The 27,157-nt window shown below is 48.2% G+C and overlaps 1 protein-coding gene across 1 annotated transcript in view; it reads right to left on the reverse strand.

Moving 5' to 3' along the window:
• FRMD4A (FERM domain containing 4A) overlaps positions 1–27,157 on the reverse strand; it is a 325,528-nt gene that overhangs the window by 68,771 nt on the left and 229,600 nt on the right. Inside the window, exon 12 of the mRNA XM_052650658.1 lies at positions 2,904–2,980. Coding sequence (XP_052506618.1) covers positions 2,904–2,980 — 77 coding nt within the window. The remainder of the gene's footprint in view (positions 1–2,903; positions 2,981–27,157) is intronic.

Raw genomic sequence — 27,157 nt, forward strand, 5'->3', positions numbered from 1 at the left:
CCCATCCCACCGTATCTTCTGTTTGGCCAAAACCTTTGAAATGGAATATCTGCCAAGCCCAGTGAACCGCAGACACAATGCTGGGTATTGTGTCAGGATGCATGTCCAGGAGAGAAAATCTTGAAGTATCTTCTGTGGCGGCTGAGCCACCCCCTGTACTCGCCATGTCCTGGGACACTGCTCTTCACGACACGATTCTGCCCCCACTCTTGCCATCCTATAACTTCAGTTCTGGCTTCCTTCCTGGTTTGGGGGAGGGGCTGAATACTGAACCATCCCAACAAAGTACAGACTATTAGATGACTCTTCCGTGTTCAAATAAACAAGGCAACAGCAACAGGATGACACGTTTAACTGGAGGAGCGCCAGGAGGCCTGTGGAGGAGCGCTTACTGCAGCGCCAGGTGGAAGACAGGTTTGGGGCTTTGGCTACACCACTCAGCTTAGCAGCTAATCTAGAATGGCCCCCTTTGCCTACTCTGGTGCACCTTTAAAGCCATCATCAACCTGGGTTTCCACCTCTGACATCAAGGAAGCCACATCTCTGGCCTCTCCTTGCCTCCCCTCTCCTCTCTCTGCTGGTCTCTGGGCTGCCAGAGGACTACATTCCTTGAAGGCATGTGTTCACTGCTCCAGTTCACTGCTCAGGCTGCCTCGGGCTCCTCTACCTTCCTCTTCTCTCTGACACCCACCTGACTGACATCTTTATCCCCCAGAGGGCCCACTTTGAGCTCTACATTCTTAGCTAAAGATTTCTCCTTCTCAGGATGCCTCTCCAGACCAGCCTGGCCAGCTGTAGCATTTATAGGTTGTGTTGTTTGGCACTTGGTACCCGCTTGCCCATGTATAATGTGGTGGAAGGCATGTGAGCTATGGAGCCAGACTCCCCGGGTTCACACCCTGCCTCTATCTGACCGCTTTCTGTAACCTGGAGCAGGTTACTGTGCTTCTTCTGTGCCTATTTCCCAAGTAGGACAAGAACACTAGTGCCTACCTCCCAGGGTTATAGCAAGGACCCAACGAGATAACAGTCCAAGTGTTTAGAACAGTGGCTGTGCATGGCAAACACTTAATAAACATTAAATTCCTTATTCCTTCTCCCTGGCTGTGCTAGCAGTTCTTTTCAGGGCAAGTAGACCCTGTCTGACCTTTTTATATACAAAGTAACACATAGTAAGTTATGAATACTGTTACGGGACAGTGCCCGAACACTGATGCTACTCAACAAATGTGAGATGGATCACTTTCATGTAATAGGCTAAAGGCCCATATAATAGGAACTTGTGAGGTTTGGACTCTTTCCGATATCCCTGGGCCCTGGGAAAAGGAAGGGAATTTGGTATTACAACACGGATAGGACAACAGGCCTGGAGAGAACAAGAACACAAACACACAGACACACACACAAGGATGTGTCCAAGGTATCTCTGCCTTAGCAAGATTCCCGACAGAACACAGGCTTGGAGAGTCTGTCTAGTCCTTACCCCCAGTCTCTTAGGCCACTCAACCTCCATCTTTATTTTGTCAGTTGCCCGTGTTTTCTGCATCTGAGCCACTGTAGCACTCATCTGGGGAAACCGTTTTCAGCATCTCTCCCCTACCACCTGTCCTGCACCAATGGACTCCTGCTCTGTAGAGACTGGGTCTCCAGACTGTGGGACCCTTCATCACTGGACCCTGAAAAGTGCCGCCAGCACTCCTGTCCACCTGAGCACCGCCTGGATTTAGGTCGTTTTCCGCTTGCCGACTGCATAGTAACCGTGGCGCGTGGAGGGCGCTCTTGGCTACACGGGAGGCTGCTTCACACAGATTACGACCAGGCGAGCGGTGCATCAGTCCTCTTGGGTTATCACTGGCTGCAGGAGCAGAGATGCCACCCCGCCCCCCAAGCCTCACCCTCTGATGGGGCATGAATCTTACTCCGGAGGTCTTGTGCTGAGAGCTTTCTGGGAGGCACCTCGGCCTGAGCGCTCGGGAGCCATGTGTGTGAGAAGCTGGTGCCAACAGTTCCTCTGCCCTGAGCCATGGCTGGGGCAGCAACAGCACTTCACATTCCCATTTACTCCCCTAGAGACCCTGCCCTCTGCCTGTCTTTCCAAGGCTTCCTTCCTGTTCTCCGCATTTGGACCTGTTGAAAGTGATTTATCCTTAAGTGTTAGGTCTGTTTTCAGGGAATTTTGCTGCCGCTTCTGAGCTGCCTGTAACTCTAGGACTAGTAGACAAAGAGAGGAAAAGTCACAGTTCAGCCCCCACTGCCCCCCCTCGCTGAGAACCTTCCTCGAAGTGCTTGCTGCATTCCAAAATGGGACCCTATTGTTCGCTGCTGGACTTGGGGAGCACTCATTCTGACACGAGTGCTCCCTGGGGTACAATGTGAGGTGGAGAGAAAAGACTTGCATTTCTTTCATATCCACCCACCACTGCGGATACCCTAAAGTTACAGCTCACGGAATGAGACCATTCAGCGCAACTCTTTAGACTGGAGTTTCCCTCTACTGCTGACCATCCAACCAAAAACAGCCTCAGAAACTGACAAGACGTCTCTCAGACTCTTCTCTGGCAAAAACTTCCTAAAAGGACTCAGGCCACAGCTCACTTTAATTTGGTAATCGTTCCAAAGCGCTACAAATCTTTCCTAAAATGCCCCGGCTTGTAAAGACAACTCCACATAGACGGGCAAGTAACACATGTAGTCAGATGAGATGATCATGGCATTGCTCTTTACACACACACACTACATTTCTCAACACATAGAACAAAAACAAAACTCAATTCTCCCAATTAACCACCTTCTTCCCCCTAAATTATTAATAACACAAACAGTGACAGCACAAAAATAGTAATGTAAGTAACATGTCAGCAGGCCCACGCACTCCCAGGAGGAAAAGAACATTTCTAACTTACCTGCGTGGGTCATGAACTTCCACAGAAAACTTCTTCTCTCTGAAATACAGGTTTTCCAACTGTCTCCATTGGAATATCTGGACAGAAAACAACGCAGTGGAAGTTCAAGTGCGAGCGGTTCACGGCTGCAGTCCTCTCCCTGCGGCTGAACTTACAGCTGGCAGTTTCCTTATCAGAGCTGAACCCGTACAGTTGTTTGCACCTCCTATGCCTCTTGCTTCACACACACACACACACACACACACACACACACACACACAGCTCTCCAGTTCAAAACCCTGGCAACGTGGGTGTGGATTTTCCTGCAGGCTTCTCAACAGGAACAAAACAAGTTCTTTTCAAGTGGTTCCCCCGGCTCTGCTGGGCCTTTGTTGAATTCTCCAAGACAGTTCCCGGCTCCACAGTTTTCCCTCCAAGGCGAGGGGGAGGAGGAGGAGGAGTGGAGGGCGGGCTGGTGGAGGGAGGGAGGGAGCCGGCGCTCTCAGGAGGGAGCAGTAGCCATCTGCCTGCAGTGCTGATCCGGCTTCCTCCCTGCAGTGCTCCAGTGGTAAGGCGCTTGCATTCCCAGCCTCCCCTCAGGGACTCCACTTCCCGCCCACTAATGTGTCAGCGGCTGGACTCGCCCTGGTGATCTGGGGCGGCCGGGGAAGCTTCCCCTCCAAGGGTAGGGGCTTCTTGGACCCTATTTTGGGGCAGGCGACTCCAGATAACAACAGAAGCCTGACAAGCCCAGCTTCTTTCTTCAACACAAAGAAAATCAGGGCTAGCGGGACACTGCAGCCAGGGGCTTGTGGCCACTGGGGCATCGGAGAGTGAAATTAGGGCTGTTCTGAACAGTGGGAGCTAAACAGAGTTCCTGGCGCTGCCCAAAGGCCCTGAAGGCCCTGGTGGACATTCTTCCTTGGCTGAGCGAGTCTGTTCACTAAGATGTTTGAGAGTAATTAGGGTGGCAACATCGCTCTGTGAGGGGGTTCTTGCATTAGATGAAAAAGAAAGTTACTTCAACTCTGAGGGAAATGTCAAAAGAAGTTCAAGTTATGCCCACAGCATTCATATTTGTATCTGATGCAATATTGCAGTCCCTTCGATAGAATTTGAGTTTGTTTAGCCCAAAGAAGGGCCAAACAGATCTTCACCCTGCAAGTGGCTGATTTTTTCCCCTGGTCCTCCCTTGCTTCGCCCACTGAGTTAAGGTAGATGCTTTTCAGGGTCTTATCTTAGACCCAGAATCCTCTCACCTGACGCCCCCGACACTTTCTGATCTGCTCACATTCTCTCCTGCAAGACAACAATTTTGTGTCCCATCAACCCTCCTTGCCAGGCCCAAGACACAGGCCTGGCCAAAGGACTCCGCCTTGTGGTCAAACTGGGCTGGAATAAAAACTGTTTCTGGCAAGGCTGCCTTCTTCTCACAACCTGCTCTGCAGAATCTTACAATGAATCTGTCTGCCTAACGGGGAAGAGGACATGGATTTTCTCTGACTTCAGAGCCATCTCTTTTGTTTACAGCTCAGAGTACATTTTGCTCTGAAGTCCAAGGAAAACTGTACTTCCTTTTCTCCTTTCAGGTCATTTCCAAGGAAAGCAAGCCCTACAGGAGCTCAGAGAGCCTTGTGTCCAATCACAGATGAAAAGCCACCTGTGTAGCTGATGACTTGAGTCCCAGATCTGAGCCTTTTGCTCTTATCTGATGCTCTGCTAAACCCCTTAGTGAAATGCACAGAGTTCCTCTCTGATTCCCCACTGATAGGTATTTACCGAGGTTCCACCTGAACTTGGCCACAGACATGCAAGCACCAGAACTAATAGCTCCCTGACCTTGTAACCTGGAGGTAGGTAGTACACAGAACAAAGTGGCCAGGCAGATGCTCTGGAGTCTGGCTACATTTGTTCGAATCCTGAGTCCCCTACATCCAAACTGTGTGACATCAGGTAAGTGACTGCATCTCCTTTAGCCTCAGTTTTCCCATCTGTAAAATGGCAATAACGCTTCTAAGGTAGAAGCAACAGAGATCCTTAGCACGGTACAAAGTAAATGCTCAGTGAACTCTGGTCTCAGTGCAATTCTAGTTGCTCTTACTTCTCCCAAATCCTGGCAAATGAAGTAGAGTAACTCCAAAACAACCAAAATTATTAAGCATTTTTTTTTTAACTTCTGTCATTGGGGTTTAAGAAAATAAAAGTCCCAGAAATCTGAAGTGTATGGATTTAGTACCCTGTGTACATCCCATCCCCTTTTCTCCAAAGAGAGGGGTGGGCAGGAGGTGGCTGATCCCTGAGGAGGACTTGCAGCACGTGTGTGGCACCCACCTGGCAAGGTGGAGCCTCTGCCAGGACCTGTTTCTCGGGTATGTGCCCGAGGGCCCTGCGCTTGGTCTGACATTCTGCTGTCTCCATCTCAAAATTCTCAATAAGCTTGACCAACAGGCCCTGAATTTTCATTTGTCCTGGGCCCTGCAGATGATGCCACTGGTCCTAACTGACACTCATGCCTCAGGCACTGTCTTTGGGGGACAACACGTGGGGGAACATGCATCTGATGGGCAGACCTCCTGGGCTTTATCCTCTTGGCATTGGTGCACTGATGAGCACCTCACACGGGTCTCAGGCTGGGAGTGCCCTTCTTCCTGGTGAAAACTCCCAAAGCCCAACACTCAGTGGGTGGGTTCCCTGGCAATTCCTCCCTTCCTGGCTTTTTGCAAAACAGAACTTACGCCGGGCGTTCCCCGAAAGTACTCCCCACGGAAGGGAGAGTCCCTGGAGGCCCCTGGAGTGGAGAGCCTCGCGTCTGCCAAGGACCAGAACACAACCTTGCGTCTGCTGTGGCCCATCCGCCTGCTGATGGTGCACTGCAGATTCCTGCCTCAGCACGGAGCCCTGACGGCCCAGCTCCCAGCATCTGTAGACATTTCCAACAGGAGCAGAACAGTGGCTTTGCCTCCTGTTTGCTCTAGGCAGGGTTTTTTCCTTATTTTCTTCTTTTTTGTAAATGAAAACATTGGGAAGGGAGGAAAGGAGGGTAGTTTTCCAGGCCAGGAAGGTCCCAGGAACCCAAAAGGAGGTGTTTATGAGGGACCTTTCCTCCCACACCTGGGGGTACATGGAGTGCTTGGGAACAGGCAGGGGGATGCAGGCAGCTAGACGCCCCACGCATCAACGTGGCCTCTTGTGCTTGAGGGCCCCTGTGCCCACTGTTCTGAGGCTGTGCCTACTAAACCCTCCCTCTGAGGCTGGTAGAGTCAAACAACAAGGAGATAAACAGCAGACATTCGGCTTGGCCTCCCCTTTGTGAACAGGGTACACGAGGCTCCAAGGCGCTCATCTGGGGTAGCCCTTGATCATCCGTGTCACTTCAAAAGAACCCCTTTGACTCACTGCAGCCATCATAACCCAGCCACTAGCTAAAGACACCAACATGTTTTGGGACTCCACATAAAGAACTCATTGGACACACAAAGATGGTAACGGCTGGGCTAGATTCCTTAGGAGTTTGGCTAATTCCTATGGCCAGTTCTGCCCAAGGAGCTACCTAAAATCTCAAACACAGGTCTATCAGTAATCAAAGGACTTATTAATTAATACCTATGAAAAAGGCCTAATGCACTTCATTGGGGCATCTTTAAAAAGCAGATGCCTCTTTTTTGATCTTTTAGCATCTCCACCCCCCCGCCCCGCCCAAGAAGAGCAAGTGGGAAACTTTCTTCTTGGGGAAAATGAGGCCCAGAGAAATGAGGGGAAAATGCCTAAGGCCACACAGCAAGTCAGTGAAGGAACCAGAAATAAGAGTCAAGGGCACCTGGCCCATTACTGTAACCTCTAACTATGTTCCTTTCCCTACGGGGTCCACCAATTAGCGGGAACAGCTCTTACTCACTAATGGATGGTTAACTTTACGAGTGGAATGATTTTTTTTTTTTTAAAAACGAGCAGCTAGGTAGGAAGTATAAGCCACATCTTTTCCATCCTATACAGCGGCTTTTCTTTCCTTTACAGGCTGTAAATGGTAACATATATTACTCCTTTCTCACCTTAGAGTCCTGGCTTCCTCTGGTTTTCTACACAGAGATGCTTCAGTATCAGCAGTTTTCCATCCAGGACTAACAAGTAACAATCATGATTAAGAACAGACTTAATAATTTGGCCTTGCTCGGAAAACAAAGAAGAGAAACCTTCCAGAAGTGTTTTTATGGAGACCTTGCCTGTTGCCATGATTGGACCCATGGCTGGTCGTGGATGTGCATTTGTGGCTTCTGACCCAGATGTGTAGTTTCCAAGCAAACACAGGTCCTCCAGTTCCCCTTGCTGGGGCTCAATGTGATGTGTAAAAGAGGAGATGGAAAATATTTATGCACAGAAAGCAGACAAGAGTGGCTAATAAATACAGCCTCTGTGCCCTGAGTGCTGCAGAGTACACTAAAAACACTTCACAAGCCGGACCAGGTTCCTGGATCCCACTAGCTGGTCTGCCTGATTCCCACATCCTGTGTACGCTGGAGGTCAGGGCTGGGAAGGACTCATGTCCTGTTCTTTCAGAGTGGGTGAAGGCGCAGTGGGGATGGGCCAAAGGGCCTTGACTCCCTGAGACTTCCTCTGTAGCCACTGTTTACTGGGCACCAGCACAGCACGTGGGGTGATGGGTGAGCTCTCGAAATGAGACGGAAATAAAGGCTCGAGAGGAAGCCGGCTCTAGTGGCTCTGACTCTTAAGCAGGACTTAGGGGTGGGGTGGGGGCTTGTCTTCCTCCTGTCCCTGAGGCTGAGTCACCGAGCCTCTTAATGACCTCTCTCTGAGTAACTTCCTGCTGCTTCTAGAGGGACCATTATACTGAATCCCGGGGGCCATCTGGCCAGCCCCCGCCTCCCACAGATAAAGCAAGCCCAGGGGGGAGAAGTTAAGGGACTGGCAGAGGTTAAATGAGTAACTGATGTCAGGCCCACTCTTGTGGGCTCTTCCTAACACACCAGGAGGATCTGGTAATGAGTGAGAACAGAGTTGTTTCCAGCCGATGGTTAAGTAAGTCATCACTCCTCCAAAGGTTCTTGGCCTCCTGCTTTGCAAACACCAGCAAGGAGTTCTCTTGTATTATAAGAAGAATGAGAATCAGGCCAGGAATAACTTTGGAGCTCAGGATGAAAAATACCAATAGAAAACCACTTCCTGATTTCATTTTTGCTCTGTTCACCCTCTAGAAGTTGTCACTGTCATCTCCAGGTGTATTTATACCTTCAGCAAATAAACATGAGCTGACACACAGGGACACGGATACAGCACAAAAGAAGTCACTCAACCCCAACTGGACGGACTTGAATTAAAATAGGAGAACACCACAGAAAACCCCAAAGCCTGCACTCAGAAACTTTTCAGGAGTCCCCTGATGAGGCTCCCCTGTCATTCAGGAACTAATTCTACGAACAACAGAAGCAGTGCTGTTTTTAATGGGTTAACACTCTATGCCGGAGGTTTTTATATCAGTTGCATGGGTATTCAATATATTGGGCTGGTTAGCAACTTTGTTTGGGTTTTTCCACACCATCTTATGGAAAAACCCAAACGAACTTTTTGGCCAAGCCAGTATTTTATGCTTAGAGAAGACCGAAACAAGGCCCTGGGGATTTAGGTCACATCCAATCCCCATTCCTCTTTCGAACATTTAAGTCGTGGGGTCTACTCTGCACAAACCTATGCTAAGAGGACAGAGGAGGATAGGCCTCACATGTGTCCCTGTGTCTAAGGCGCTTGCTGGGAGGATGTGATGTACATAAGGCAGACTGTATCCATGGCATAGGAACTAACTTCATGATGGGGTTTCAAACCTCCTAGAGTTTCTGTATCAGGCTTTTGTTCTAGGCAGGGACTTCCCTGGTGGTCCAGTGGTAAAGAATCCGCCTGCCAATGCAGGGGGCACGGGTTTGATCCTTGGTCTGGGAAGATTCCACATGCTGCAGAGGCAACTAAGCCCGTGTGGCCAGAGCCTGTGTTTTACAACAGCAAAGACCTCTGCAATGAGAAGCCCATGCATTGCAACAAAGAGTAGCCCCTGCTTGCCGAAACTAGAGAAAGCCTGCGCAGCAATGAAGAGCCAGTGCAACCAAAATAAATAGTATTAAAAAACAAAAACAAAAAACAACTCCATGGAGGCACCGCACCAATTTATGAAATATGTCTTGCACTTTTGTCTCAGAATCAATATTCATGAGCATTACTGAGACTCCCTGGTTTTGGTTCATCATTTTTAGGGATGAGAACTCTGACTTGGAAGTCAGGAGGCCTCAGTGCCAGTCCTGACTCTGTAAGTCCCTCTTTATCTTGGCTTCCTTTTCTGCCTTCCCTTACCAAAGGAGGGGCATGTGTGTGGGCCTTCTGCATCCAAAGCATCGAGTGAAGGTCAGGACTATAAATCCTTGAAATGCCACCCAGCTACTCTTTGGAATTTAAAAATAAAGTCACTTGTTTTAAACATTTCCTATTTATGGGAAACAGTTGACCCTGGGTATCCTCAGGAGCTTCATTCTAGGACCTTCCTTGGATACTAAAATCTGAGGATGCTCAAGTCCATTATATAAAATGGAGTGATATTTGCATAAACCCCAGGCACATCCTCTGTATACTGTAAATCATCCCCAAGTTATTTACAATAACCTAATATAAATATAACCAAAATCACTGCAGATGGTGATTGCAGCCATGAAATTAAAAGACGCTTACTCCTTGGAAGGAAAGTTATGACCAACCTAGATAGCATATTGAAAAGCACAGACATTACTTTGCCAATAAAGGTCCATCTAGTCAAGGCTATGGTTTTTCCAGTGGTCATGTATGGATGTGAGAGCTGGACTGTGAAGAAAGCTGAGCGCTGTAGAATTGATGCTTTTGAACTGTGGTGTTGGAGAAGACTCTTGAGAGTCCCTTGGACAGCAAGGAGATCCAACCAGTCCATTCTAAAGGAGATCAGTCCTGGGTGTTCATTGGAAGACTGATGCTAAAGCTGAAACTCCAGTACTTTGGCCACCTCATGCGAAGAGTTGACTCATTGGAAAAGACCCTGATCCTGGGAGCGGTTGGGGGCAGGAGAAGGGGACAACAGAGGATGAGATGGCTGGATGGCATCACCGACTCGATGCACATGAGTTTGAGTGAACTCCAGGAGTTGGTGATGGACAGGGAGGCCTGGCGTGCTGTGATTCATGGGGTCGCAAAGAGTCAGACACAACTGAGCGACTGAACTGAACTGAATATAAATGCTATGTAACTAGTTGCTGGCATGCAGCAAATCCAGGTTTTGCTTTTGGAACCTTCTGGAGTTTAAAAATTATTTCTGAATATTTTCAATCTGCAGTTGGTTGAATCCACAGATGTGGGACATGCAGATAAGGGAGCTAACTATTTCACTGACTAAAAGCATGGTTTTCAAAGTTGCACTGTCTATAACTTGTTGGCTGTTTATCCTTGGCAATAAAATTTGTTTTTCTTTTATCATCTTTGAAATAAGACTACCAACAACATAAGTTTTGTTTTCATAGCGATTCTGTATCAAGGAACTAATACATACTAAGTGCTGCATACGGAGCTAGGTATGTAGTTAGCACTTAAATATCAGCCATTATGTTCTCCTTCTGCCATCACTCACAGGACAGTATTACTTTTCATGTAAAAAATATAGTTCTCATTACTTTGAACACATAGCCCAAAGTACAGGTTTGTGAAATTCTTTTTTAAAAGATGGCTAATATGGTGCCATGGGCATTTTAAAAAATGTTTTTTGTTCATTGAATTTTTCACCACACAAGGATAAGTCTAACCCAGGTTCTCCTGCATCTGCTTGAGTTGGTTTTTGATGTATTCTCTTCAGGTTCTTTGCTTCCAGTTCTTATCCAGTCAGTTCCTGGGTCTACCACAATTTTGACCAGAGTCAGTTTTGACCATTTTCCTGCTGATATTTTTTGGGGGTATCACACACCTTGTGGGATCTTAGCTCCTCAACCAGAGATTGAACACCTGTGCCCCCTGCAGTGAAAGCATGGAGTCCTAACTACTGGACCACCAGGGAATTACGCCTGCTATGACTTTTAATCTTACAACATTCACCCTGAGAGGAAATAGCCTCCTATGATACAGCTCAGTAGTATTCACATGGAATGGGCCAGACTGGAATCCAAACCATGGCCTCCAAGACAGGCAAACTCTGTCCCCACGTTACTAGCTCACAGAGTGGTTGTGAGGGTGTCCTCAGGACCAGCATTGATAGAGGGCTCCCTGGCCTCCATCTTCTCCCGAGAGGGCCAGATACCCAGCCAAGAAAACGATAGCTAATTTTTCAGCACCGCTGGACCTAATGGAAACAAGATGTTCCTCTGGCTGATTCCTCAGTGTCAGACTACAGGAGCTCTCAACTGATTTGGTTAATTCAGAGACAGACGTCCGGAGCACCAGGCCCTGACCCTTTAACGGACGGCCTCTTTTTAACCCATCAAAAACCTTTTAGCTTCCTTTGGCTTCAGAGTCGTTACTAGGGGCAGAGAGAGAAAGAAGATCCGCAGATACTTAAGAGGTCCACGGAGAAAACAGGCCATTTTATTTGTCCCCACTGGATGCAATTTCCTTTTATTTCTCTCCTTGAGGGGCATCTCTCTGTATCATTTTCTTGTGTGTATTTTGGCTTTTTCTCAGGGAGACCTGACCATAAAGCTTTGGCAAATGTAAAAACTTTCAAGAGAAGCTGAAAGCATTTTTCCTTCCTTATCCTTGGCCTCCTGATGGAATTTCTTCCCTCTTCAACGTGCCTCTGGGAGGATGGATGCAGGTTAGTGTCCGAAGGGAGAAACTGGCCAGGAGTTTCTGGCCAGGTAACTCATTTTACCTGAGTCGAACTTTGCTTTTTTCCAGCAGTGAGCATGGGGGCTCAGTTTGGTGTGGCTTCACTTCTCTGCATGCCAGGCTTTTCTTTAAAAAAAACAAAAACTTCAAGGCTTGGGACTTCCTTGGTGGTCCAAGGGACCTCTTCCTTGGGAGACTCTGCGCTCCCAAGACAAGGGGCCCGGGTTCAATTCCTCGTTAAGGAACTAGATCCCACAGGCCACAATTAGGACCCAGAGCAGTCAAATAACTAAATAAATACTTTTTACAAAACCATTCAAGGCTAATCACATCTGCTATGTCTTCTGTGAATGGGATGCTTCAAAGATGGAATTGGCCTGCAAAGTACTAAGTCCATCTTGGGTGGGGAATTTTAATGGGAACCACTTGCAATGGCAAAGATCTTTTCTTGGATGGCTGTTAAGGGTTTTTTTTTTTTTTTCTTTTTTTTTAAACCTTTGGAGGACAGACTTTGGGTAACTCTTATTTTAAAAAAGTTGTTTTTTGGGGATATAGTTGGCAGTTAAGAGTTGGCTCAGAGGTTAAAGCATCTGCCTCCAATGTGGGAGACCCGGGTTCAATCCCTTGGTCGGGAAGATCCCCTGGAGAAGGAAATGGCAACCCACTCCAGTATTCTTGCCTGGAGAACCCCATGGACTGAGGAGCCTGGTGGGCTGCAGTCCACGGGGTCACAAAGAGTCAGACACGACTGAATGACTTTACTTACTTACTTAAGAGTTCTTTTATGCCTGGAAGCCCTGCCCAGAGGTGTTGCATCACAGTGAGATCTGATTTCCCTGATAGGGGCTACCTGAATCCTTGGGAGATGGGGTAGAATATTGGATAGGATGATAACCAGCTTTACATAAATAAAAGTAAACACTCATAATTAAAAGCCTGGATAATCAAGCTTAAAAGAAAATGACAATACTCTAGTGTTATCTGTAAAACAAAATTTTAAAATGTTAATCAACCAGCAAAGGCTCTTTGGAAATACTCACTTAAGAGCAGTTGGCATGTACTTTAAACCAGCCAGTGTTTCAAGGGCTGGCCCATTCTTCTGGGGAGGGGAAGGCCTGGCAGACCCTGGTTTCTGTGGGGACCGCCCAGAGTGCAGGTGTGAGCTCCAGGCTCTCCTGGTTGGAAAGTGTCCTAGGGAGCACGGGGGCCGGGCACGCTTGGGGCCAGGGCAGGCATGGGATGGCTGGCTCAGACTGCTGCCGAGAACACTCAGCAGTCCTGCCAGCTGCTCTGTGATGGCAGTGCAGCCAGGAGGGGTGGGGAGGCTGGGGTTGAGCCGCCATCTCTGCAGCTGGTGCCCTGGCTGACTTCGGTGATTTCCCTCTCTTTCTCTCCGGTCCGTCTTACTAAGCAGTTCTGTATCTGCTCCACAACTTAGCCTTCCCAAAAAGAAGAGACAAGGGGATGTTTTAAGGAGAAGTGGTAAGGATTCCAATTCTAGAATTTCTCTCTTTCCAGAAGGGCCGCTTCTATTTCAAGCTCTGCCCTGGTTCCCGTTTCCCTAGGGGAATCCTGAAATGGTCAGGTCGGTGTGGGAACTGTGAATTTGGGAGAGGAGCCGTGAGGGCAGGAGAGGAAACGGGCACTTCTCTGCAGCCTGCCCTAAACTACATTTGTTTCATGAGGGCTGTTCCCCTCCCCTCCCCCCAAGACGTCCCAGCCCTCAGCTGGGCTGGTTCTCCTTGATATTCATTCATCTCCCTCTGTCAAGCCAGTTCTCATCCTGCGTCATAAAATGTCTTTTTTTTACTCAAATGTCTTTTCTACTAGACTCTAGGCTTGTTGAAGGTATTTTCCCAGCACATAGCACAGTACTTCAGGGCATATTAGGTACTCAGCAATTGTTAAGTGAATAAGTGAATGAAGAACTCTATAAGGTAGGTTATTATGGCAACCAGAGTTCAGAGAGTTTAGGTCACTTTCTCCAAGTCACACAGATCATAAATGATGGGAGTTGGTATTTGAACCCCTATCTGCTCAAAATTCAGATAACCTCCATGCCATGAGGAACCACCAGCCCTTGAACCATAAAAGTATGGTTTGATACTTTTCTAAACCATATGGAAAATGGCAATGGGGAAGTAGCAGGGGGCCCAGCCTGGGAGCTGCAACCCAGGAGCTATAGCTCTTCCTTCTGGTAGCTCTGTCTGAATTCAAGTCAGTTCCAAAGTGAGTAGGTCTCCAGGAGCTCAGAAGCTCAAGCTGGAATCCTCTTGAGTCCAGACCTGGAGTGACCCCTCACAACCCATTCTGGCTAGACAGGTGGAAGGCTCTTTGCTAGGCATGACCTGGAGCAGGCTGAACCCTCCAGTAAAGTCCCCCAGCCCCACCTCCAGGCTCGGCCAATGAGCCCCCAGGTGCGGGAGTGAGAGCTTGACAGTGTTCAGGCTGTGCTAGGGTTTAGTATGAAACAGGTTCACACTTCAGGAAGATCACCCGGGGATTCCCCTCTGAATCATGCTCATTAAGAAGGAAAAAACCTCACAGAGCTTCCTAAGTATTGTGGGGTTCAGCAGAAACTAGCTGAGAGCCACGACAAGGCAAAGGGTACTGGATCTGACAAGCAGGGTTTCTCAGCATGACATTTCCTGCTTCTAAGCAAGAAAAGGCATCCAGCTGAGTGATTCAATGGCCTGCCATCCTCCAGAGATTCACTTTTGACATCTAGTGACTAGTAGTAATTTGAGTCCTTTTTGCTCCAAGAGACAAAAAATAAAATCAAGAGACAGTCTAGAGCACGAGTCCCCAATCTCTGGGATATAATGCCTGATGACCTGAGGTGGAGTTGATGGTATAATAATAGAAATACAGTGCACAATAAATGTAACGCTCTTGAATCATCCCCATACCATCCCCCACCTCACCCCAGTGCATGGAAAAATTGTCTTCCATGAAACTGTTCCCTGGTGCCAAAAAGGCTGGGGACCGCTGCTCTAGATGGACTGGTAGGGAAATGTTATGCTTTTTGTTTTTCCATCAACAAGTCTAAGCTGTTAAAAGCTCTCCTGACTCCCTCCCTTTCCTTACAGATGTCTGGTCTTTTCCTCCAAACCTTCCTTATAGAAGCTATGCTATTTATCCTTCTTTCTCTGAGACCACTATACACATGTATATGGAGGTGGCTCACAACATGCTAGCAGATAGCAGAGATATTCCGCTCTGTCTGCCTTTTTTTCATTTAACCACTATTTTCTACCTTGGGTCAGGCACTGCGATACCAGTGGGCATGTGGCAAAGAAAACACCAACAATAGTCTCCGCACATTTCTGTGAGGTAGGAAAATAAATCAGAGAACTATACGGAGGACATTAGAGGGTAGCAGGTTTGCGGACAAGCATCAGGGGTAGGGCAGGGGTTGTCACTGTTTATAAAGCAGTCAGGGAAGGCATTGCTGAAGTGACAGCTGAGTGGGTACCAGAAGGAAACTGGGGCAAAGCTCTACCCCCTTATCAGGGAACACTATAAGTATGAAGACCCAAGGCACCATTTGTGTATATGCGTTTGCTGTGTTAGAGCAGAAAATGCTGAAGTAAACAGAAAATGATGGAAACTTATTCAGCCATGAGAAGGAATGAAGTTCTGATTCATGCTACAACAGGGATGAACCTTGAACAGATTATTCTAAGTGAAAGAAGCCACAGATTCTGGTTCCATTTATACAACATGTCTGGCACAGGCAAGGCCAGAGAGACAGGAAAGTAGGTTTCTGGGTGACTAGGGCTTGGGGGGTTGTGTAGAAAAGGGGGTAACCAGGAGCTCCTTAGGCCTTTCCACTGATCTGACTGGTAAATCCTACTCTCCATGAACCATAAAACAGAAGATGCTCTTTGGTTAAAACTCAGTGAAATTAATTACTTAAAGGAGCCAGCAGTCCAGGATAAGGCCCCCTAATCCCAGGACTGTCCCTTTTCCACAGGCAGCTTCCGACTCCCCCTGCTCTGATGGTCCTTCTATAGGGCTTTCCTTTCACGTCTGCTGGGGTGGGCTCTGCAGATGACAAGTGACCTCCCCCAGCCCGACTGCTTTGTGCTGTCGTAACTGAGGTATCTCTAGGGGTGTTTTCTGACACTACCATGTATGAAATCTGGCCAGGGACCTGTTTCTCAACCCCCACAGCTCCAAGCATCAGCTCCATGATGTGGTTAAAGATATACACCTGTGCACGGCCACACAGAGGCCATTCCTTCAGCTGTAGCTCCTGATCCTTGCTACAGGCAGGGCTAGCAGCTGGCTTACGGTCCGGGGAGGCCTGGAGAGATGGGCACCCAGAACCCCTTTGATTCTTCAACCTCTTGATAAAAGGTTGGAACAGAAACACTCATAATGAGGAAGCTGGGTCCACTCGGGGTGGGGGTAACCCACAGGCCAAATTTGGTGATGCTAGTGGGTAAAGAACCTGCCTGCCAATGCAGGTAGATGTTAAGAGACACATGCTTGATCCCTGGGTCAGGAGAACCCCCTGAAGGAGGGCAAGTCAACCCACTTCAGTATTCTTGCCTGGAGAATCCCATGGACAGAGGAGCCTGGTAGGCTACAGTCCATGGAGTCACAGAGTCGGACATGACTAAAGCATCTTGGCATGCATGCACACTTTCTAGAATGATTCTCAAGATTGGTGAGGAATCTTTCAAAAACCCATGTAGCATCAGAAACATCTGCCGCAAATGCTGGAAAGACCTGCGTGCTGGGATTGTCTTTGGGTTCACTGGCTAGGGCTCTGTGGGGTTGCCCCAGGTCTTAGCACAGTTGGTCAGGAATTATGTTATCGGTAGGTGATGACACCACTGCACAACCAGAGTTGCAGGATCCAACAGCGATGTACTAGCCAGGACTTTATGATAATCCATCTCAGAGGAGTCTGGCGGGCTACAAGTCCATGGGGTCGCAATGAGTCAGACATGACTGAGCAACACACATACACACATACCATCCCTCCCAGCCCCCAACGTTGCCTGGAGAACTTGACAGGCGTCTCCTAAAGTTAAAGGCTGAAGCTGAGATTGCCACTTGACCCCTGCTCACATCTAAGCAATGAGGAGTGGGCTGCTAGCTGCCATCAGAGGAGGTATGGAGAGATGGAGGTTGCCCAGCTGGGAGAGGGGACGAGATTTAATGTTACATCAAGCTGGGGGCTTTGGCTGTTATCAAGGATTGGGCACTCTCATTTCTTTTGTTTTCAGTTTAAACTTTTTATTTTATACTGGGGTACAGCCAATTAACAAACAATGCTGTCACAGTTTCAGGTGAACATGCTGTTCACCTGGTAGTCCAGTGGTTAACATTGTTTACCTGAAATTATCAGGGACTCACCCATACATACACCTGTATACATTCCCCCTCAACCTCCCCTCCTATCCAGGCTGCTACATAACACTAAGCAGAGTTCCATATGCTAGACAGTAGGTCCTTGTTCGTTATTCATTTTAGGTATAGCAGTGTGTACATGTCCATCCCAAACTCCCTATCTCATTTCTTAATAAAATTAACTTTGCTATTTAAAGTGACTCTGTATTACCTGGGAGGTCAGAAAAGTCATGCACTGCTTGCCTTTCCATCTAGGGAAGAATATTTTTTAAAAGAACAGTGGGAGATAGAAGAAATGTGTCTTTTGAGTCCCAAGTCATCGATGTTCTTGTTAGCCTGGCCAAGTCTTTGGTTCTTAAGCGAGAGAAACCCAGCCAGGTCCTAAGTCACTACTGGTTCAGGGCTCCCTTTGGAGTGGGTGGGGCTACTGGAGATGCCTCTACCAAAGACAGAGATCCAACAACAGCCTTTGGTTTTCGTTATCGTCTTCAGATTACACCAAGGTCTATGGGGCACCTTGGGTAGCAGGAGTCTACTTCTGCCAGTTATCTAGAAGTTCGGCAATCTCAAGAGGGCTACTGGCCTGTCTGGCTGGGTGTTTATTTGGATGTTATAAACACAGATAGTTCAATTGGTAAAGAATCTGCCTGTAATGCAGGAGACCCCAGTTTGATTCCTGGGTCAGGAAGATCCACTGGAGAAGGGATAGGCTACCCACTCCAGTATTCTTGGGCTTCCCTTGTGACTCAGTTGGTAAAGAATCTGCCTGCAACGCGGGAGACCTGGGTTCAATCTCCTGGGGGTTGGGAAGATCGCCTGGAGAAGGGAAAGGCTACCCGGTCCAGTATTCTGGCCTGGAGAATTCCATGGACTGTATAGTCCATCGGGTCGGAAAGAGTTGGACATGACTGACAACCTTCACTATAAATACAGAGTGTAGAGTCTGACCCCTACTCCCCACCCTCCCCACTATCAACGTGGCTGTGTATATAGTGATCCTAGTGCTTGACACGTGCTGCTGCTTAATAAGAAGATGATGCTCGGCCACGGGTGGTGAATGAGCTCCGGGAGACCTCACGCCCCACATGAGGGACAGATGCTCAGCTGGGGCGGGCGCAGGGTGGGAAACTATTTCTGGTCATCTGCTTGGATCTAGCTGGGGTTTCAGTGAATCTGGACAATAGTCAGAGACAGACAGGGATTTACCCACTTAGAAACTGGCGTTCTCTCTCTCTCTACCACTACACTCTTCCTTCCATGAAGGACTGACTCCCTTCTGGCTTTACAGCAAGCTTACCCCTAGCTTCATTCCTCTCCCTCATTTCTTGTTTCCTGCTTCTCTTGACCTCAAGATTCCCCATCATCTGCAGCTGCTGCCTTGTTGATAGGCAACTGAGGCCCAGGGATGCAACTGAGCTTGGAGACCTAGGTCTAGAAATGAGGGGCCTTGACCACCAGATTGGACATCTTGCCATCAGAAAATAACAGTAGGAGGTGGGAGCAGGAACAGAACACCCGAAGGGTAATGCCAGGCCTGGAGAGTTACCCTGGTAATCAGATAGCACTTGGGTGAGTTCTTCACCCAAGAGGTACCTCTAAGCAGGTCAACCCACGAGAGATTTGGATCTGCTTCTCCTAAAGTAAGAATTGCATTGGGACCTCCCTGAATTGCACTGGTCCAGTGGTGAAGAATTTACCTGCCAGTACAGGGGACATGGGAAGTTCCCACACTTAGCTGCAAGGCAGCTAAGCCTGTGAACCAGAACTACTGAGCCTGTGCTCCACAGCAAGAGAAGCCACCTCAATGAGAGCCTGTGCACTGTGACTAGAATAGCCCCTGATTGCCACAACTAGAGAAAGCCTGCGTGCAGCCACAAAGACCCAGCGCAGCCAAAAACAAAAACAAAACATTTTTAAGAGGAGAACTGCATTCCTGTCCTCCTGTATCTTTCCAGAGAAATGACTCACCTTATAGCTCTTGAAGATCACCCACCTGGATGGGTGCATGCTTTTATTTTCTGCTCATAGACATCATGTTCAAAAGGGACAGTCTGACATTAGCACGAGTATTATGGAGACAGTTCCAACAAGAATACAAGTTGGTGAGGGGGAGGGTTTAACTCAGGACCAGGCTTTGAAATGGCCTCCAGAGGAACCTGTGGGAACCAAGGGACCCTGGGTTCTCAGATCCAGTGACCAAGAAAAAAATCAATCATCTTAACAAAGAGACGCTGTTTGCTTTTCATGGTGATCCTGCCTCTTGTGTTCAGCATAAAAGAGACTGTAACAATATTTGCTATGTCAAGGGCAACAGCACTTTTATCGTGGGGAATAGGCAACTCTTTGAGATGTAAACATATTCACGTTGAAGGTAATTGGACTACTGCTCATGTTTTAGAGCCTCCATTTCACAGACATAAAAACAGAGGCACAGAGAAGTTAAATAAGCTGTTTATCACAACTCTGAATCCCTTGAAGTGAGTTAATAGTCCTCAAATTACTTCTTGGTTGAGATTTTGAGATTTATTTGGGGCCTTTAAGTGGATATGGAGGCCACTGGCTTATAAAACCTCTTTTTAAATCTGTTATAAGAAGGAATTTGACTTTAACTTAGATGACACTATCTTAACAACAAAGCTGAACAACAGAAAGTTTCTGTTACCTGTGTGTAGAGCAGCCATCCTCAAACGCTATAGCCTGTCTCCAAATTTTTCTGAGGACTCATGAAAACCCACACTGCCACGCCCCAGCCTCTGAATTTCAGAGTCAGATGGGTACCTGGAATACGTGGTTCTCACGTGTTCCCAGGTCATGTAGCAGTGATCTGCTGGTTCAAGGGCCACACTTGAGGAACCACCGCGGTAAAAGCGACTGCGCTGATCAGCATCTCCTTCAGGACTGCAGGATTCATCACCTCTGCACAATCTCAGCTGTGCAGAGCCAATCTTGCCCAAGGTCGCGACCCCACCCTGGCGGGCCACCTGTATCTAGTGATTGGTTGATGCTGAGCTAAGGTGATGGGTCTGCTGGTTGCAGTTTCTCAGCTTTGCCTGAGGCTGCATCACAGCTCCAGTTCTCCCTCTGCCGGGTCCTGTCTGCTTCCCTTTGTTCTTTGGTGTTAACTGCAGACCATTTCCCAGTACCTCTCCTATGAGAGAATCCACCTCCGACTCTGCTTCTCAGGGGATGTGCAACACTTGGGGCAGAGGCACTTAGACATCACCTCTTCGGCGAGACCACTCCTGACCATTCCATACCCTCCCCCTCTTCCTTACTGGTTGGTTGTCTTTGTCCAGTTCACTGCTCTGACACTCTACGTTAAGAGACCTAATGCTTTGACCATCTTCTTCTCTAGACCCTAAGCTCTGTGAGGGCAGGGACCCCTCTCTTTTGTTCACTGTATCATCCTCAGGGACTGGCTCAGGACGGGCAATTGGTATTTCTGGGACCATTTTACTGAAGGATTTCATATTCAACACCTTCTACTGGAGTTCTGAAGCTCCAGCTCAGCACATTCAGGGGACTGAAATTCTTGGATGAGAGGAGAGACTGGGATTCCTGTTCCAAAGGGAGAGAATTCAGCTATGCTATTTCACATGCTTTGAGAAGAGGATGTCTTCTCAGGTGGTGCAGTGGTAAAGAATCTGCCTGCCTAATACAGGAGATATAGGAGACTTGGGTTCGATCCCTGGGTTGGGAAGATACCCTGGAGGAGAAAACGGCAACCCATTCCAGTATTCTTGCCTGGAAAATTCCATGAACAGAGGAGCCTGGGGGGCTATAGTCCATGGGGTCACAAAGAGTCAGATACGACCATGCACATAAATGTATGCACCACTGATGGTTTGAGAAGAGCATCTCAGTCTTCCTAGAATACAACTGCTTTTTTCCTTTCCTGGGGGGTTATTCTAAGATGCAGATGTTGGTGACTCTCTGCCCCCACTTCTTCCCTGCACCCCAGCATCCCTCCAGCAGGCCCACTCCTCAGCTTTGAGGCTGGCTCCCCTTGGTGACCTGTGGCCAGGACCTGTCACCCACAGGCACTGAACGCTTCCTGGTCCACTCAGTGCTGAGTGAGATCTGAAGGAGGCAACAAAGGAGCCCTTTGATCAGACACTGAAAAAGCAAAGGCTGCAAAATGCTTGGAATGCTGAACATACTCCGTGGAGCTCTTCCTCCCTGGGGAGCCCAGGGTGCAGTCTCCCAGGGGAGTACAGATAACGGGATGAGGGAGGCACCCGCCCAGGGCCTGCCAAAGCAGAGAGCTCAGCAGCCCAAGGATGAGTCAAGTGTATCCAAACAGAAGCTGAAAATAAGTCGGCAAAGCACTTAAAGGCATGCTTATCACATTGAATAATTCAGCAGGCTGGCTGACTGTGAGCTGGGAGCTGGTTCACAGTTAATGGAATATTTCCTGTAAATATTATTTTCTCTTCCTGTCTCATTGTTTCATCCAGTTCAAAAATCTTTACTAATCTGGGGCGGTGACAAGCAATGCATCAGTTCTCTGAGCTAATGCTCCCGATTCTGAAATGCTCGGAGGAACCATAGGAAGCTGCATTGGCTGCTCTGGGGGGAAGGGGCAGACCATTTACTCTGGTTCCTTCTCCTAATGTCTCAGAGGGGAGCCCTCGGCGCTCCTAATTGTGCATCTAAGTGAACATAAGAGCGCCCCTAATTGCACATCAAATAAATAAGTAACTGTTGTCTGTTGAATACGTAACAAGGACCAGCACTGTCATCCTCCCCCGATGGAGAGATTTCATTAAATATGGGCTGGTGAGTGGGCTGCAGCTATCAGTGATGATTTACAGATATTGAATATTGCTTCCAAGGTTTCTTTGGAGTCATGTGTTTCACACTGTTCTTTTTTTAATGCATATAGTGTCTGATAAAGCCTGATGGACGGATCTTTATTCTGACTCTTCCTGGCGCCCCATTCAGAAAGCGTTTTCTGTTGTAAATGATAATGTCTTCTGATGATTCAATGGTTAGGCTCTCCACAGGATTGGGGAGTGCAGACTACAGCCAGAGGACAGAGCACACAGCTCAGCTTCGTGCTGGTGGGAACTGAGTCTCGGGCGTGGGAGAAGTGAATCACCTGAAGCCTTTGGTCCCCGTGCTCCCAAGAAGAGGCAGATTGTCCCAGAGATCAGAGCTTTCGGAATTTTTCAGGCTCTGATCTAAGGAGTGCAAGGTCCTCCTCTAAAAGAGGGAGCCCTTTATGATTGACTTTACCCAGCTTTATTCATCTCTGCCCCATGTGATCCTGGTTCCACGGGAGCTAATAAACAATGTCTTTTCAGTATAGATCATTTAATTTTCATTCAAATGTTCTCAGCGAAGTAGAAACACTCATGCTTGTACCAACACAGCTGCCTGAGACTGACATGCCAGCTGATTTGTGGCGTGTCCCCACTGACGGTCACTTTATGTAGTGGCATTTACTCTTGTTTGATGCCTGTGTGTCTTTCCTTGGCCATAAATATAACCCAACATGAAGTTTGATATTTTCCTTCGAGTGTCCAAGCGCACTTGAACTGACAAGTTCAACTGATAATGTTTCATGCATGATTCCCTGAAGTCAACCGGACAGTTGTTGCTTAGTTGCTAAGTCATGTCCGACCCTGAGACCCCATGGACTGTAGCCCTCCAGGCTTCTCTGTCCATGGGATTCTCCAGGCAAGAATACTGCAGCGGGTTGCCATGCCCTCCTCCAGGGGATCTGCCCAATCCAGGGATCAAACCTGTGTCTCCTGCATTGGCAGGTGGATTCTTCACCACTGAGCCACCAGGGAAGCTCAACAGGACGGGTACCTGGTGGAATAAAGGATCTCTCACCTGTGAAGAGCTCCATTTCTACACATGCAGACATGTGCTCAAAGGGAATGTGGTACCCCGGAGAAAGTAGGGGAAAATCATCTATGTAACTGCAAGGTTTTTTCTGTTTTTCACCAAGGTAACCCTCTCTGTACTTCTGTGACCACTGCTAAACCCAGACAGTTAGACATGAAAATACTGCCACTCCCGTTCTCCGAAACCTCACTCACGACAGTGCCTAAAATGATCTCCCCATAATCATGGTAAAGAAGAGAGGCATGTTTGGCAGTGTGTGAACAAGTGTACAGGAGTGGGGAGGCAGGCTGAGTGAGAGGGAAAACATCAGTGGGTGAAGGAGAGAAACCGCAGGATTTGGTGAGAGTTGATGGTGAGGGGAGATTTAATGACTTATAAACAATTCTACAACCTATCCTCAGACACTGTTTGGGATTCCATCTGTTCATTTTAAAAGAACTCATCTTGGGACTTCCCTGGTGGTCCAGTGGCTAAGACTCTGAGCTCCCAATTTAGGGGGCCTGGATTTGATCCCTGGTTGGGGAACTAGATCCCTTCCACATGCCACAAATAAGACCCCATGAAGCCAAAAAAAAAGAAAGTCATCTATGTAAGCAAGCACCACTATTCTAATATAGATGGGAGCTTGGGTATTTTGTTTTTAGTCCTATGTGTGGGCTTTTTAGGCATCTGGGGGGCTATTGTTGTGCCACACATCATTCTGAAATAGCTCTGAGCTTCTGAACACACTTAAGAGCCACAACACCCTCTTGGGATGCCCACACACGCCTTGCTGTTCCTGACAGGTGTGCCCTGAGGGCAAAGAAGCTATTTTTTTCCCCTAACATCAGCAGCTTGCATTTTGGGCTGTGCTTCTGCAAGGCCAGGTGCCCATCTGTTTAGAAGATCCAGGTAATAGATAGGGTCGAGTGATTGAACGGGGCCTAGAATGCTCTCCCTGCTCCACCTACGAGGGATCCCATGCTTTACTCCATCTCCCCCAAAGCCCCCAGGACTTAAGAGTGAGGATTAAGCAATTTAGGGAAAACTGCAACCAGAGTGGGAAACTAGTACCCACAACCCCCAGAGAAGCTGGAACAGCTGTGGTGCTGCCCGCTTTGGGACAGTCATTAGCTACTCGCTTCTTCTCAGGGACCCTATGGAGGCACCTGAGTGCATTCTCACAGGAGACTACTGCGGGCCTGTTTCTGGCTGTGCGTATGATCTGCTGATGCTACTGCAGCCAAGGACGCCGAGAGATGCCTCCAGCTCCTCTGAAGGCAAAGGTGTGGCTCACCCTGGTCCTGCCCCTACTTGAAAGCTGGCTCCCATTATCTCGGTGCCATAGAGCCTAGCTGCTGTAACTGGGTCAGAGTGTCAGGGAGACTCCTACCTGGGCACTGTTGCTACAAAAGGGCCTTCAGGTGCCCAGAACTGGGTGCCACTCCCCGTTTCCTGAGCACTGCGGGGGTCCCGGGTGGTGAGCTCTGCCTGGGCCCCTTTGCCAGGGTGTGATTGCTGCCTGGAGGGCCATCCCTCATTCAGAGCGGGCCCAAACTTGAGCCCTGTGCCCAGCTCCCCAGGTGCAGAGGCCCTGCCGGGCACACCTGCCATGCTTGGCTGATCCTCCTTGAGTCTGAGTTTGGAAAGGACCCACCGCTGGCCGCAGGGGTGATCCTCAACTCTGGCCCCCATGTCAGGATTGACTGTGAGGCTTTCTAGACATACAGCAGCGGGGACAGAGATGAGGGGGGCAGGATCAGCGGGGACTGGGGCCTCTCTCCATTCTGACAGTTTCATGTGAGTTTCCAATCTTTAATCTGAAGACAGATTTGGGGCACTCATAAAAATGTGAACTGGTGGTCACTACCACGTGCCTGCGTCTCCTTAGATCCACAGGTCTGGAGCCTGGGAGTGTGATCTGTGCATTCAGAGACTCTCAGGTGCCTTACAGGGAAGAGAAGTGGCCTTTTATGATGGTGATGGTGCTGGCTGTGAGCAAAAGGGACAGGTGCCTTGCCTTGTGTTTCCTGAAGCTGGGACCTCTTCATTACAGCTCAGGCTAAGTCTTTAGGGCCCACAGCATGTCTCAGCAGAGGTGGATACCCCTTGGGCTAATGAAATTTCTGCTCTTTTCCTCATGGGCTTTTCAAAGTTCTTAATTTTGTATTCCAATTGCACATTTATTTCCTAAGAGGGCTCCCCAAGTTATAGCAGAATCAGGGTGTCCCGGTCCCCAGTCTGCCCTTCAGCCTCACAGGGAATGTCACGATGGGGAACTGAAATTCACTTACAGCTACTGTAACTTTTTCAGTGTGCTGAGTACCTCTCCCGCTCCTCGCTCTGTTCAGTTATGATTTGGAAATTGATACTGTCGAGCTCCAACTGAAAACTCACTGCCTATCTGCCAAGGCTCCCCGAACGCCCCATCAGCCTAAGACAAGGCGTGTCCTAAACTGCTCTTCTCTCCCCTTCGCTAACCTCCCAGGATCTGGTCGATCAAGAAGCCTGGGAGTTGTTCCAGGTTCTCCTCCTCCTCTGACTGCCATCCTCTCAACCCCTGCCATTGATCAGTCACATCACCTTCTAAACATCTCTCTTCCAATTCCCCTTCTCCACCCCCAGCACTGACAGCCACCCCCAAGCCCCCACCAGTTCAGACCTACGCTAGTGTAATGACGTCCCAGTCTGCAACTATTATCCTGTATCACTCCACTTATCCTCCACCAGCTGTCAGAATGATGCTCCTCTGGCTATGGAAGTCTGAAACGGCCACTCATCTGCTTCAGAGGCTCCTGCTGCCTCAAAGAGGATATCTTCCCAGCAAATCCTCAGGATTCTGGATGCTGGAGCCCCATCAGCCTCCTCTCCTGCTATGTTCCAGCCCCAGTGGTGCCACGTGCTTCTCCATCACGCCATGCTCCTCTCCTTCAAGGTGCTTTCATGCACACCTGTGTGTCTCCTCACCCCACTGGTCCATCTTCAATACCTCTGACACCATCGTAAGATACAGCTCCTTCTCCGTGCTGCTGCTACATCGCATCAGTCGTGTCTGACTCTGTGCGACCCTGTAGACGGAAGCCCACCAGGCTCCTCTGTCCCTGGGATTCTCCAGGCAAGAATACTGGAGTGGGCTGCCATTTCCTTCTGCCCAGCCAATTCATCATCATCCCTCATGCATACCTGTCTTATCTGTAAGATGCAATTATTACACCTCTCTTTCTAATAACCTGGCAGGACCTGAGGACCTGATGTGTGTCTTATCTCAGAACCCTGCAGTCTGCTTGGTGCATAGAGGGTATGCAATACACATTTCTGAAGGAATGAAGAAATGAATGAATAGTGACTCTGATGGCCTGGTTGCCCCTCAGTTAGTGATAGACTTGAGAATCCCAAATGCTTCCTTAGAGGACACAGAAGCAGGTAACATTTTCAGTAACAACTCAGTTTGAATACAGTGAATATACTGAATACATGTATTCACCTGTTAACATTTTTAATCCACTGACCTGCATAAATTCAACCAATGAGAGTAAATTCTCTTATTCAAAGGGTGATTATTCACACATTTTGCTTTCCACTTTTCATTATTTTGAAGTCTCTTTTGGAGTCTTACAGGAATAGTTACAATTTATTGAACCCCTGTGCTGCATTTTGTATGTTTCACAAATATCAAGGCTACCTCACTACATCTAAAACCTTCATTAGCACCTCAATTAGAGAAACAAAGCAAGCTTAAACATTAATAAATTGAACTGAACACATACCAATACTAGTTAGCACATTTTTCAAAAACATTCAGAGGGAGAGAAGAGTTTAACCATGGGATTTTAATGAATTCCACTGTAGACCCCAATTGTCCAAGCTGGCCTTGGTCTCCACCAGTGGGGCAATTGAGAGATGCATACGTTGTTACTAGGACTGGGTTAAAGGATCTAGGAGTATCTGTGGCTCTTGCAAGCAGAAAAAATAGCCAAGCAGGTTGGAGAGAGGGGACAGTCAATGTACAAACGAACTTATTTACAAAAGAGAGGCAGACTCATAGACTTAAGAGAACGAACTTAAGGTTGCCACTGGGGAAAGAGTGCGGGGAAGGGACAGTTACAGGGTCTGGGATAGACATGTGTACACTGCTATATTTTAAATGGATAACCAACAAGGTCCTACTGTATAGCACATCGAACTCTGCTCAATGTTATGTGGCAGCCTGGGTGGGAGGGGAGTCTGGGGGAGAATGGATA

The sequence above is a fragment of the Budorcas taxicolor genome, chromosome 13 (assembly GCF_023091745.1).
Source record: "Budorcas taxicolor isolate Tak-1 chromosome 13, Takin1.1, whole genome shotgun sequence".
NCBI classification, from domain to species: Eukaryota; Metazoa; Chordata; class Mammalia; order Artiodactyla; family Bovidae; genus Budorcas; species Budorcas taxicolor.